A 13,891-nucleotide genomic window follows, 5' to 3' on the forward strand; every position below is an offset into this window, starting at 1 on the left:
AAAAGGGTAATGAAACCGCGGCAGAGGAGGCGATGTATAAAACCCGCATCAAAGCGTGAGCGTAACCCTTTTTTTTGTGTGCCAAGGACCGCACCGTGACCTGCCACAACTGTACCACTCAACGGCTGCTCGCTCGAGTGGCTCTCGGCCTGGAATGAGTTTGTTTGCTCGGCTGCTTGCTCATCGTGTGCCAGCGCTCTTATACGCATCGATCAGCCAGTCAGCCAGCCGCTTATCTTATCGAGGGAGGGAGGCTTTAGCTCTATAGGTACGAGTATAACCTGAACCCGCAATCGTAGCGGTCGCTCAGTTGAGTTTCGGTTGCCAACGCCGCGTGGTGGAACAGTAACAGTCGCAGTCCCAGTTCCAGTCCCGGTCATCGATCAGTTGCCATGATTACGCCTTTGAGTGGATTTGCGGGGCTTGTGCTGGTAGTGGCGCTGGCCCTGGCCCTGTCCGGGGTCGATGGGTCCCTGCCCACTCGCGATCGTTCGCTGCGGCTGCCCAACGAGACCTATCCGCTGGGCTACGAGCTGCACATCTCGAGCAACATCCATCTGGGGAGCCTGCTCTTCAGCGGAAATGCCACCATTGACGTAGCGATCAGGCAGTCGACGAACGAGATAGTTCTACACGCCAAGAACCTTAGCGACATCCAGATTACTGTGCGACAAGTGACATATTCGGGATCCATGGAAGTTGTCGATGACCTTATCCACACATACAATCCGAAAGCCGCCTTCCTCATCATCCATCCCCGCGAGAACTATCAGGCCTTCGAGGCGGGACAGCGGTATCGCGTGGAGATTCTATACACGGCCATAATGAGATCCCGGCCCATGGGCCTGTACTGGATGGACTACGTGGATGAGTCGACCAATCGGACCGCGTGAGTAGCGCGCTTAGAGCAGCTGGTGTGGATTGGATCACTAAAGTGGACATTTCCGCTGGCTGTCATCGAGAGGAGGCACGCGCCTTTTACTTCCCTTACATAATTGGGAGATAGACCCCGGCGATAGCTGTGCACTTTGTATGGCTCATTTGACTTTGGCGGCGCTCTCACTTTTATTTTCTTTCTTTCCCCATTTGTTTGTTGTGTTTGGCTCTCGTTGTTCCATCGTTTTAATTAATATTTGACGCTGGCACAGACAGCAAGCGGCTTATCATCGCACATTTGGCCAGCTATCGTAGCAGCGGCGTCTCATCAGAATACACACTCGTATACGCGCCTATCAGAACCACTCATTCCGGCAGCGTTGCCGGGGTGACGATGTAAACAATACCACAGACACATATATTCACATATAAATAATGCGAGTTGTGCAAGGGGAATTCTTCATAAGGGGTCATGACTGTGATCACAACAATAGTCAGCCCGCAGTGATTACGAACCGAGTCTTATCAGCCCCCTCCACACCCCGATTAGTTTTGGCCGCGTGAACTCGTGGGTTTGTTTATTTTGATTTTATTCGAGCAATGCCCATTGTTGATTCCCTCGAATCTGGGAAAGTCGTACAATAAACCACAATTGTTCTGAAGACGTGAGAGAGAGAAGGCTCTGCAAATCAGCATGTCATACCGGCTGCCTCAGGCTCCAACTGGTTTTATTCGGCGTTCAATGATCTGCAAAGTGGGATTTTTTTTAAGTCGAACACGGTCCCCAGGCTTTGCTCTTTGAATACAGCTTACAAGTCATCCGAATCTTTCGACTGTCAATGCTGCTGACGCTCCACTTTAAAATACTCATGAAATTCCTAATTCCCAATTCCCAGATATGTGGCCGCCACGCAATCAGAGCCGACATATGCGCGTCTAATCTTTCCCTGCTACGATGAGCCCGGCTTCAAGTCGAATTTCAGCATCCGGCTGACCCACGGTATCAACCACTCGGCCATATCTAATATGCCCGTCAAAGAGATGCAGCATCATGGGTAAGCCTATCATCTTAAAGGTGCTCTCTCTCCTCAGTTATTAAATTCTCTTGGTTTGCAGAGAGCTGACGACGACCCTGTTCGAGACAACGCCACCGATGTCTACCTATTTGGTGGCATTTGTGATCTCCGACTTTGAGCACATTTCGGAGACGTATCGCGGGGTCACGCAGCGCATCTACTCCTCGCCCAGATCGAAGGAGAAGGGTCAGAGTGCGCTCAAGAATGCCGTGCGTACGGTGGCCGCCATGGAGGATTACTTCGGTGTGAGCTATCCGCTGCAGAAGCTGGATCACATAGCGCTGAAGAAGAACTACGGGGCTGCCATGGAAAACTGGGGTCTGATCACCTTCAAGGAGGGCAACCTCCTGCAGCAGGATACGGGGGATGTGCACAAGCGCGTCAAGGACAAGATCACGCAGAACCACGAGATCGCCCATCAATGGTTTGGCAACTTGGTGTCGCCCGAATGGTGGTCATATGCCTGGATGAACGAGGGCTTTGCCACCTACTTTGCCTACGTCATCACGGATCTGGTGAGTCCAGACCAAGAGTAATGCCCCAAAATCATAAATAATGCAATTTATGATCTGTAGCTCTACCCCGAGGACAAGGTGATGGATATGTTTGTGTCGGATGAGGCGGACCGCGCCTACAGCTACAACAGCTTCTTCGAGGTCCGCCCGATGACCTCCTACGTGGAGACCGAGAAGGAGATCATGGCCATCTTCGATATCATCACATACAAGCGAGCCGCCTGCGTCATCAAGATGTTCCACCACGCCTTCCGTCAGAAGATCTTTGTGCGCGGAATAAGTCGCTACCTGGAAAAATAGTAAGTGCTAATCGGACTGCTCCTGGAACCGATCAATTGGAATTCATGGGCCAAAGTGTATCGTTCTTTCCAGCAAGTACAGCGTGGCCAACGAGCTGAACCTGTTCGACTACCTGCAAGCGGAGCTCCTGGAGGACGAGTATTTCCGGCAGCAGCCGTGGGTGCACCGGGTGCGTGAGATCATGCTCTCCTGGACGCATAGCGAATGGATGCCCATTGTGCTGGTGACTCGCAACTACGAGAACGACACGATCACCTTCAGCCAGCGGTCGATCCACTCGAAGAGCGAACACTGGTGGATACCGCTGAACTTTGCCACCGCTCAGGAGCCCTGCTTCGAGGACACGCAAGCCGACCTCTTCATCCTGCCCCAGACACAGCACTCCCTCACTCTGGCAGAGCTGAATCTGCAGCTGACCGGCCGGGACTGGCTGATCGTGAACAAACAGCAGACGGGCTTCTACCATGTCCACTACGACTCCGACAATCTGCGGGCCATTGCTCGTCAGCTGCAGCACAACCATTCGCTCATCCATCCGGTGAACCGGGCTGCCCTGTTCCGGGACCTGAAGCCGCAGGTCGAGCACACCGAGCTCGAGGACATCGAAGTCGTCTTCGATATGCTGAAGTACATGGAGCTCGAGGAGGATCTGCTGCCCTGGAAACAGGTGGCCGATACCATAGACTTTGTGCGACGGAATCTCTTTGGCACCGCCTCGCTCGAGCTGTTTAACGAGTTTGTGCGCCACCTGGTCACGCCCATGTTCCGGCGACTGTTTCGTGACAAAGCGTCTGGGGATGTGTCCAACAGTGCCCTGGAGGCGGGTCAGGAGATCCTCCTGACGGCCTGTCTGGCCGACCTGCCAGAGTGCCAGGACTATACGCGGAGCCTGGCCAAGGAATACATCTTCAAGAAGGTCAATGTGACCAACGAATCCGAGTACTATGCCATGTACGACACCATACTCTGTCTGGGTGTGCGCTACCTGAGCGACAAAGAGTTCTACGGGGTCATTGGCATGATGCAGGCTGCCGATCGGAGCTCCATCTACTACGATGACTTGATCTACTCCCTGCGCTGTACTCAGAGCCACAGCCATCTGCTGTACTACTTGGATCTGCTGCTGGGCGAGAACTCGACGCATCAGATCCTGAGCGACCCGGAGTCAATGATGTATCTCTCATATCTGTACAAATCGAATATGGAAGCTCGGTCTGTGATCTGGCAGTACATCGATCGCAGCTACAAGCTGCTTTGTAGGTCGCCGAGCTTTGTGGAGAATTTCAATCAGATAGCCGAGTTTGTGCCGCGACAACAAACACCTCAGGTAGGATAAGCCAAGGATATCCCAAGGACCACTTAACCACCCATTTCCATTTCCTTTCAGTTTGCTATGTTGCGCGAGAGAATAGCTCGATACATGGAGGCACAGAGCCTCAACGCAGGTGAGGCACTGATCGACATCGACTCTGGCCTGGTGGGCAAGAAGATGAAAAACACCGAAGTCTTCGTCGACAAATACGAGCAGAAGATCCACAATTGGCTGATCGCCGAGGTCCCGGCAATGTCTGTCCAGAACGAAGCCATTCATTCAGAGCCCCTCAGTGTGGGCAATGGCTCGAATCGCCCTCAGAGCCTCCTGAATACGGCCAGTGAAGTGGTTCAAAAAGCGTTACGATCCATAGATCGATCGTTATATAGATGATAATGATGTATTGCCCTAAGCAATGGCAGACTTAATTACAAATAAATTAATTCTAATACAACAAGTCATTCAGTGTTATCAATCAAGCACCCGCGAGCTTTCCACCATACCATCGATGAATGATAAGCGAACATGATTTTGGCCCAGACAGAGATGTGGGGAATAGCAAAACAAGTCATCGTCAATAAATGGCTAACCGATCAACAGTTCTATATATATACATATACCCTTTCCTTGCAGGCAGTATTGCAATTTTAACATGAATTATTTATGATTAGAGTCTGGAAAAACGGTTTGACTGTTTAAGTGGGGTTTCAAGTACGTTCCGCATAAATCAAGTACAAAAAGTACTTATTCTTTCAACTAAATTTCTAATAAATTAAGTTAATACTTAAGGTTAATGAATCATTCGAGTGAGTGGTGTTTTACGAAACAGTTTTTGCACTAGACAATTACATTTTGTACCGATTTTATTTCAGTTTGAAGCTTTCGCTCAATAGTTGTCAATAGCTCAATAGAAATACTCGTCACTACACGCTCTGTGCCTAGATGATGTACTCGAAATTGTCTGATGTTTACCTGAGGAGATGGTTTTATGGAAAGGCCTCATACGATGAGGACATTTTGCATTCTTCGTGTCCTTCCACAACGCTGTGGTGTCGTCTTCAGTCTATTCCAACAAACTCCTCTGAAAAGCTTCACAGTGTTGTTACAACTTCAATAATATTGGGTCGGATCTTAATTAATTTGAGAGTATTTCAAGACTGGATCGACAATCTACAAGAACATCGGAAACGACCTCAGAATTTTTACGAGTACGAGCACCGAGGAAACCGATAATTGAGAGTTTTACTGCTTAATTGTGCTTTTTTTTTTGAGGCCGGCTAATGTGGTATTAGCGGCCAGCTATTTTATCGAGTGTTGTGCAACAATCTTTACGATGAATGCCTGAGACAGGATTAGATATGGCGCTGCCCATAAATAAGAGCCGATCGCTCGGCGGCCACTCAATTTTCAAGTGATTCTTCGGTGCAGCCGACATGGCAATGTGGCTGCTTAACTCCTCTCTGCTGCTGCTGCTGCTGGCAGCAGTCAGCCTGCAGGCGAGACTGATCCTTCCGCAGGACGACGGACAACTGGAGACCAAGGGGCAATTCTTTGCCACTCCTCGCGACGACATCGATGAGGGCAACTATCGACTGCCGAACAACACCGCCCCCGAGTCGTACAAGGTGGAACTATGGACTAATGTGCACAGCGGCGCGAGGGACTTCAACGGCAGCGTGCAGATCGATCTGCAGGTCCTTGAGCTATCCAGTTCCATCACACTGCACTACCGCCAGACGTCGAACTTCACAGCATCGATTATAAGCAGAGATGAGGTGGCCCAGGCCATTGAGCTCGATGTCGCCACCGACACCGATCGCGAATTTCTCACCCTCACGCCGAAGTTGGCGACTGTCACCTTTGCCGCGAACACCAACTGGACCCTCAGCATCGACTACAACGGTACCCTGCGCGGCGATATGGGCGGCTTCTATATGTCGAGCTACACCGACGATGACAGCACTGTGCAGTAAGTGAAACGCTCGCGATCCGAACGAGGATCTGAAATGAGGAGATCCTCATTGACTATTTATATTGCAGCTACCTGGCCACCACGCAGTTCGAGAGCACGAATGCCCGACACGCCTTCCCCTGCTACGATGAACCCGCCAGGAGAGCCAACTTCACCATTACCATCCACCACGATCCCTCCTACAAGGCCATTAGCAATATGCCCGAGGATGCGGCGGCCACTAGCTCTGGTGTTACCGCCTTCCAGACCACCCCGAAGATGTCCACCTATCTGGTGGCCTTCATCGTGTCCGACTTTGAGTCGACAGGCGGCGAGCTGAACGGTGTGCCCCAAAGGGTCTTTTCGCGAAAGGGGAAGCAAGATCAGCAGGAGTGGGCCCTGTGGTCCGGCCTGGTGGTGGAGTCTAGTCTGGCCGGTTACTTCGGGGTGCCGTTCGCCCTGCCCAAACTGGATCAGGCCGGCATACCGAACTTTTCGGCCGGAGCCATGGAGAACTGGGGCCTAGCCACGTATCGCGAACAGTACATGTGGTGGAACAAGCAAAACTCGACCATCAACCAAAAGACGAACATTGCCAATATCATTGGCCATGAGTACGCGCACATGTGGTTCGGGGATCTGGTCTCGATCAAATGGTGGACCTATCTGTGGTTGAAGGAGGGTTTCGCCACGCTATTCTCCTACGAGTCGAACGATATTGCCTTCCCCGAGTGGAACACCTATCAGATCTACCATGTGAACGACTACAACAGCGCCCTGCTGAACGATGCCGCTGGCGCGGCCACGCCCATGACCCATTATGTCCAGACGCCCTCAGAGATTTCTAACCGCTATAACACCTTCTCGTATGCCAAGCCTGCCAGTGTGCTCTTCATGTTCAAGAATGCCTGGACAGACAGCGTCTTCCGACTGGGTCTGAACAAGTATCTGACCAAGAAGTGAGTACCCCAAAGCACACATAGATAATAACCCATCCCATCCTATTTTATTTGGACTAACGCGCTCTTACCTATCTAGCCAATACAACTCCTGCGACGAGTGGGACTTGTTTGAGTCCCTCCAGGAAGCTGCCAATGAACAGGGGCTCTCCCTGCCCACAACGGTGGCCAACATCTTCTCCAGCTGGTCGCATCAGGCCGGCTATCCCCTTCTGACTGTCGAACGCAACTATGACGCCGGCACCTTCACCGTGAAGCAGCAGCGCTACCTCGCTGACAAGGATGCGGCCAACCAGAACACCTGGTATGTGCCCATCAACTTTGCCACAGCCTCCAGCCCGGACTATCGAAACACAAGTGCCTCGCACTACCTGCTAAATATCTCCGAGGTGGCCATCACAGATGCGCAGATCGGTAGCGACGATTGGCTGATCCTCAACAAGCAGAGTTCGGGATACTACCGCATCCTCTACGACAACCAGAACTACCAGCTCCTGGCACAAGTACTGGCCGACCAGCCGTACAAGATCCATGTCCGCAATCGCGCCCAGCTGCTGTACGACACCTACATCTTCCTGACCTCCGGACGTCTCAATCACAGCACGCTGTTCGATTTGCTGTCCTACCTTAAGAACGAGACTGAGTATGCGCCCTGGTCCACTGCCAACACCATTCTGACCGTCTTCGATCGTTACCTGCGAGGCGATGATCAGTACTCCCAGTTTAGCAGTTTCGTGGTCCAGCAGATCGATGGCATCTTCAATAGGTTGGGTGTCAACGAGATTCCCGGGGAGCACTATCTGAACAACTATCTGCGCGTGGTGCTGATCAGTCTGGCCTGCCAAGTGGGCAGTGAGTCGTGCTACGAGCAGTCGGCCCTGAAGCTGAAGCAGTTCCTGCTGAATGGAATTCACATTGAGGCAACGATCAGGACGCAAACGTTCTGCGGAGGTCTGCGTAAGACGGAGGACGATATCTTCAATCTCGTACTGCAGAACCTAGGTGCCTCTTCGGACGCCACCGACCGCAGCCTGTTCGTCTCTTCGCTGGGCTGCTCGCAGGTTCCCTCCCAGCTGGAGACGTTCTTCTCGAGCTCCTTCAATGAGAGCAATGGCTTGACCGACAGCGAGCGGACTTCACTGCTCAATGCCGCCTACTCCAGGAGCGAGGTGGGTCTCACAGCCAGCTTGGATTTTCTCGAGTCCAATTGGAGGGACTACGCCCAGCTGAATGGATCCACGAAACCCTTGGATTTGGCTCTGCGTGGCATCGCTACCTATGTGGTTAGCACCAAGCAGCAAACAAGGGTAGGCTCAATGGAGTTTGGTAATCCTGTTTCTATTATAATTTTGTATTCTTGCTCTTTTAGCTGAACGCCCTGGTCGAAGATGTCAAGACCAATGGACCGGAGTATGTCAATGATGATCTTAGCACCGACATAGACTCCCGAGTAAAAGACAATCTCGATTGGCTGGCCGTCCATCGTGAGCCTCTGATCAGTTGGCTGGCTGCCTACAACACAGTCAAGGACAATGGCAGTCCCGCCCTGACGACATCCCTAGCCACGATCCTGGCCTCAGCGCTGACGCTACTTTTGTGGCAGTTATTTTAGGATTAGTCATAGTCATGTGCTCAAGTATACCCATAAATAAATTTAATTCATGAATCAACAGTAAAACTCTTTGTACGGCTTCAAAAAAGTACTGATAGGGATGGTGAATTCCGGCAGAACGTTTTTCCCTGGCCAGGACTCATAGTTCACAAGATTTTGTTGTGAAATACATGATTAACTGGATTGATGGTTTTATGGATGGAACTCTTAACAGTTCCACTTAATCAGTATAATCTCAGTGCCATTGAGAATCCATAAAATCGATGGGGAGTTCATTGCTGATTGTGCGATAGTCATGAGTTTTAGTTCGAACCTTGATTATCAATTGGATATCTGCCACTACGGCCATAGTTTATGAAGTTCACGTGCCATAATCGACCAAATGACGCCATCAGTGGAACATTCAAGAAAATAAAAGAAAGAAAATAAAGAAGTTTCGAAAAACAAAACGAGCAGGTACATTGTGGGTCCCAGCTAGGGCCGTGACTCTACATTTACGAATATACCCGATACTCAGTCAGTATGGATCCCCTCCGGCAGAGGGCGCACACATAGCACGACGAAAAGTGTGTAAGAGAGAAACAGAAAATGAGTAAGCGTGGCAGGAGTTGCGTAGCCACAGGCTATCTGTTAGATAAGGTCAATATCTGTGATTCTGAGTTTATGGTTTTCTCGGATCTTTTAGGTCTTAGATCTTTTTAAAAATCTCAAAAGAATGTGTCAAACGAGTTTCTTTGCTCACATTTCTAACAATAGATAAATGTTATACATGCCACACTATCGATTAAATCTAGTCTTAATCTAACATAAACCAATCTTAAGGTCAGCTCTACTCCTACTTTCATTGGTTTAGAGGAACATATCTGGTTTTATTTGATTGTGTGAATACTTTTGGGTCACATGATCAATCTGCTGTCGTATTAAAGTTAAATCAATGTCTGGCTTTTACCAAATCTCTTTCTGATTGCCTTGTCTAATCATTTGCTATCAAAATAGCTTATTTATTGCAGATTAACTTGAAATTTTGACGTGTAATTCCCATTGATTTATTTTGTAGTACTCTAGTACTTAAAATTAGCGCCCTTCCGTCGCCATGTTCTTGAGACAACAACTTAAGTAACCATAGAAAGTATTCAAGATTATTCCAGAAATTGAAAGCAATACGAAAGGATTCTTGAACGAACTTGAGTATGGCGATTGTTACTATGCGACGGATAAACCTTTCGATGTGCGGTCCAATATGAATGGATCGATATTCTCTGGAAAACGCCATCATACATACTTGAAGGTATTATCAGCAACCCTCATGTCTATCTCGAAGTCTAAAACCTATGCCTTATCTAACCATCGCAAATACGTGTGTTCAATGGCCAAAAGGAACTATCAGATGGTACGAGTATGTGGATCCTGAGGCTATCGCGAGTTGTCGCACTATCGAATCGTTGATTTATACCGACTATAGTGGTTTATAGCGGACCAGCCCCAGACACAATCTTGCCAATCATTGTTAAGGGTACACGAACGTGTGAACGGAACGCTTACTACTGCTCTCAGAAGAAATGATTAGCATGATAAGATTAGGCTTGGCCTCCAGATAACATTTTATATAGCACTAGGCCCCAGGCACTAGTCAAATGAGAGAAGATGGCTCGCTTAAAAGTGGGAGCACAGCAAGGGCCATCCAGTTATTGCCAAGTTGTCGCCGTGCCGTAGACAACATGACTCGCGTTCAGGTCGGGACAATGTCCGTGCTGCTAGTCCTGCTGGTGGCCACCACCCAGGCAGCCGTCGTGCGCAGCTTTCCCCCATTCGAGCAGCTGCAGAGCTTGGAGCATCCCAATCTCAGAGCTGTAGTTCCATTCGCCGACGAAGAAAACTATCGCCTGCCCAACGAAACGAACCCCCTTCACTACGACGTCTACCTGTCCACCGATGTCCACCTGGGCGACACAGGCTTCAATGGCACGGTATCGATTACCCTCGAGGTTCTGGAGGCTACACAGAGCATCGTCGTCCATGCCCGCCAGCTGGAGAACTTCACCGCCACTATCCAGCAGCTCGAGGTCGAGACAGCCACCGAGCAGACTCTTACCTTTGCGTACGAGGCAGAACGGGAGTTCCTTACTCTGAGCCAGACGGGTCTGAGCTTCCCGGCCGATACCAAGTGGCTGCTGAAGATCAGCTACCAGGGCAATCTGCGCACGGACAACGGCGGCTTCTACCTCTCCACATATACGGATGAGGAGGGTAATACCAAGTACCTGGCCACCACCCAGTTCGAGAGCACCGACGCCCGTCACGCCTTCCCCTGCTACGATGAGCCAGCGAAGCGCGCCAATTTCACCATCACCATCAAGCACGATCCTTCGTACAACGCCATCAGCAACATGCCCCAGAACGAGGCTGCCTCCAGGTTGGTATCCCTCTGGTGTGATTGGAAAATCTTGTAGCTAACCCTTACCGCACCGTAACCCATTCAGCTCTGGAGTAACTGCCTTCGATACGACCGTTAACATGCCCACCTATCTGGTGGCCTTCATTGTCTCCGAATTCGTCTACTCGGAGGGAGAGTTGAACGGCTTGCCGCAGCGCGTCTTCTCCCGCAAGGGCACCGAGCACGAGCAGGAGTGGGCCCTGACCACCGGCATGCTGGTGGAGAAGCGTCTGTCCGACTATTTTGGAGTCAAGTTCGCCCTGCCAAAGCTGGACCAGGCCGGTATTCCCGATTTCGCTGCCGGCGCCATGGAGAACTGGGGCCTGGCCACCTACCGCGAAGAGTACATTCTGTACAACCCGGAGAACTCGACGATCAACACCCAGACGAACATTGCCACCATCGAAGCTCACGAGGATGCGCACATGTGGTTCGGTGATCTGGTCGCCATCGAATGGTGGTCCTATCTCTGGCTTAAGGAGGGATTCGCTACACTCTTTGAGCATCTGGCTGTGGATTTGGTAAGATCAACAGGTTCCCAATCAAGTTTTATGAGCTTTATAATTATACCAATCTATTGCAGGCCTATCCGGAATGGGACATTTTCCAGATCTTCCATGCCGGCTCCTACCAAAGCGCCCTGATCAACGACGCCACTCCCACTGCCCGTCCCATGTCCTACTTTGTGCAGAAGCCCTCGGAGATCGGCCTGCTCTATGACTCGGTATCGTACGCAAAGGCTGGCTCGGTACTGGACATGTGGCGCCATGCCCTGACCAACACCGTCTTCCAGCGCGGTCTGCACAACTACTTGGTGGCCAAGTAAGACATCCTGGAGACAAGTTTTATTTAGTACGAATTAATCCATACTTTATCCTGTAGTCAATACTCGGCCGCCAATCCCAACCAATTGTTTGATGCCATTGCCCTCGCTGCCTTCGAGGAGAACTACGAGGTGCCCGCTCGCGTCCCTGACATGATGGCCAGCTGGACGAACCAGGGTGGAGTGCCTCTCCTGACAGTGGAGCGCAACTACAGCGATGGCTCCTTCACCATCAAGCAGGAGGTGTACACCAACGACAAGAACTACACAAACGAAAAGCTGTGGTTCGTGCCCGTCAATTACGTGGATGCCTCGAACCCCGACTTCCGCAACACTGAGGCCACCCACTACCTACTTAACCAGAGCCAAATTAGCATCTCGGATGCCAAGATCGCTGCCGATAATTGGCTGATCCTGAACAAGAAGTCCACTGGCTACTACCGCATCAACTACGACAGCCAGAACTGGCAGCTCATCATCGACGGACTGATCAATCGTCCCCACAAAATCGATCCCCGTAATCGGGCCCAGCTGATCAGCGATCTGTATCGCTTCGCCACCAGCGGCCGTGTGCCCCACGCCACTCTCCTGACCCTGCTCACATACCTACCCAACGAGGATCAGTACGCTCCCTGGTCGGCGGTCAATACGGTGATCACTCTGTTCAACCGCTACCTCAGCGGCGATTCCGATTACGAGAACTTCCAGTTCTACGTGGCAGAGTTGGTCAACCAGCAGTTTGACAAGTTCGGGGTGAACGATCTGAACGGCGAGCAGCACTTGGTGAAGTTCACGCGCAACCTGCTCATCAACATCGCTTGTCTGGCTGGTGTCGAGAGCTGCCTGAAGGATACCCAGGCAAAGCTGCAGAGCCTGGTCGATGATGGCACCACCGTCGAGCCCAACCTCCAGGCGCAGGTCTACTGCAATGGCCTCAAGCAGGCCGACGCGAAGATCTTCGACTTTGTCTTCGATAAGCTGATGGACTCCAACGACCAGGCCGAGCGTCGCCTGCTCATCTCGGCTATTGGGTGCTCACAGAACTCTACTCAGCTGGATAAGTTTGTATCGAGCAGCATTGACCAGACCAATGGCCTGCGCGTCCAGGAGCGCATCACTCTGCTGTTTCCGGCCTATTCCCGCGGAGAGGTTGGTCTGCTGGCATCGATTGACTTCCTGCTGGTGCACTGGGAGGAGTATGCCCTTTTGAACACAGGCTTCGGTGGCATTAATCCCCTATACTCTGACATCCTTGGCATATCCACCTATTGTGTGAACGAGAAACAGAGGCTTAAGCTGCAGGAGCTGCTGGACCTGATCAAGGGCTCCAGCTTCGTTCCCGACACGCTGCAAGCAAGCGTCGATGCCAATATTGCTTCCAACTACGAGTGGCTGAATGTTAACCGTGAGCCTCTGATGTCCTGGGTCTCCAACTTCCGCAACAGCAGCCCTGCCCTGAACATCTCCTTCCTGGCCCTGGTCCTGTGCCTTTTGGCCTCCAAACTGTTTTAGTTTCTAGTCCCCTAAGTCCTAATTTATAAGTAGTTGAGCTCGTTCGTTGGTCAGCTGACAGGGCCACGGCGAGAACTATTCACCAATAAAACTCCATTACATAAGGCAATTGTTTCTGGCTAAATTTACAGCTACTAGTACGTTTTCGGGCACTTTATGACTGTGTATTGCCTGAAAGAAACCCGTCGGATAAGAATGGTGGGCTTATAAATTTGTGGTTTGCTGGCCCCGCTGTCCCCCTGACCCCCTATCCCCCTATCAGTGCGGGTAAGTCCCCTGGCAGGGAACACCGCACGAAATCCATCATTCATAAGAGCGTCATAAATAAATTTTCCGATCAACGTTCAACGCAAAAATAATCTCATCCATGGCAACCATTCGGTTAGGATTATATTTTTTGTTGCTGGAGAACGTCTCCAGCTCTCGTTGCTCTAAGGTTTTTTGATCTCAGTACAACTCCATTTAAAGTTTACATTAAGTGTTACCAGGCTTGATTTACAATTTTATGTTTCTTAATTGGT

At 50.8% G+C, this 13,891-nt stretch overlaps 4 protein-coding genes across 4 annotated transcripts in view; 3 read left to right on the forward strand and 1 right to left on the reverse strand.

The window, feature by feature from the left end:
• Positions 1–13,891, reverse strand: part of mAChR-B (muscarinic acetylcholine receptor) — a 71,197-nt gene that overhangs the window by 46,639 nt on the left and 10,667 nt on the right. The gene's annotated exons all lie outside the window — the stretch shown is intronic.
• Positions 282–4,537, forward strand: LOC4800955 (aminopeptidase N). The gene is made up of 6 exons (XM_001358100.4): positions 282–889; positions 1,773–1,931; positions 1,993–2,467; positions 2,528–2,766; positions 2,840–4,094; positions 4,155–4,537. Exons 1-6 carry the CDS (start codon positions 393–395, stop codon positions 4,470–4,472), a joined length of 2,943 nt encoding a protein of 980 aa, XP_001358137.2. The 5' UTR covers positions 282–392; the 3' UTR covers positions 4,473–4,537.
• Positions 5,476–8,667, forward strand: LOC4800954 (aminopeptidase N). Its single transcript, XM_001358101.4, has 4 exons — positions 5,476–6,048; positions 6,120–6,989; positions 7,069–8,296; positions 8,359–8,667. Exons 1-4 carry the CDS (start codon positions 5,513–5,515, stop codon positions 8,599–8,601), a joined length of 2,877 nt encoding a protein of 958 aa, XP_001358138.2. The 5' UTR covers positions 5,476–5,512; the 3' UTR covers positions 8,602–8,667.
• LOC4800957 (aminopeptidase N) lies at positions 10,277–13,479 on the forward strand. The gene is made up of 4 exons (XM_001358102.3): positions 10,277–11,014; positions 11,082–11,556; positions 11,619–11,857; positions 11,918–13,479. Exons 1-4 carry the CDS (start codon positions 10,320–10,322, stop codon positions 13,368–13,370), a joined length of 2,862 nt encoding a protein of 953 aa, XP_001358139.3. The 5' UTR covers positions 10,277–10,319; the 3' UTR covers positions 13,371–13,479.

Source organism: Drosophila pseudoobscura, chromosome 2 (genome assembly GCF_009870125.1).
Source record: "Drosophila pseudoobscura strain MV-25-SWS-2005 chromosome 2, UCI_Dpse_MV25, whole genome shotgun sequence".
NCBI classification, from domain to species: Eukaryota; Metazoa; Arthropoda; class Insecta; order Diptera; family Drosophilidae; genus Drosophila; species Drosophila pseudoobscura.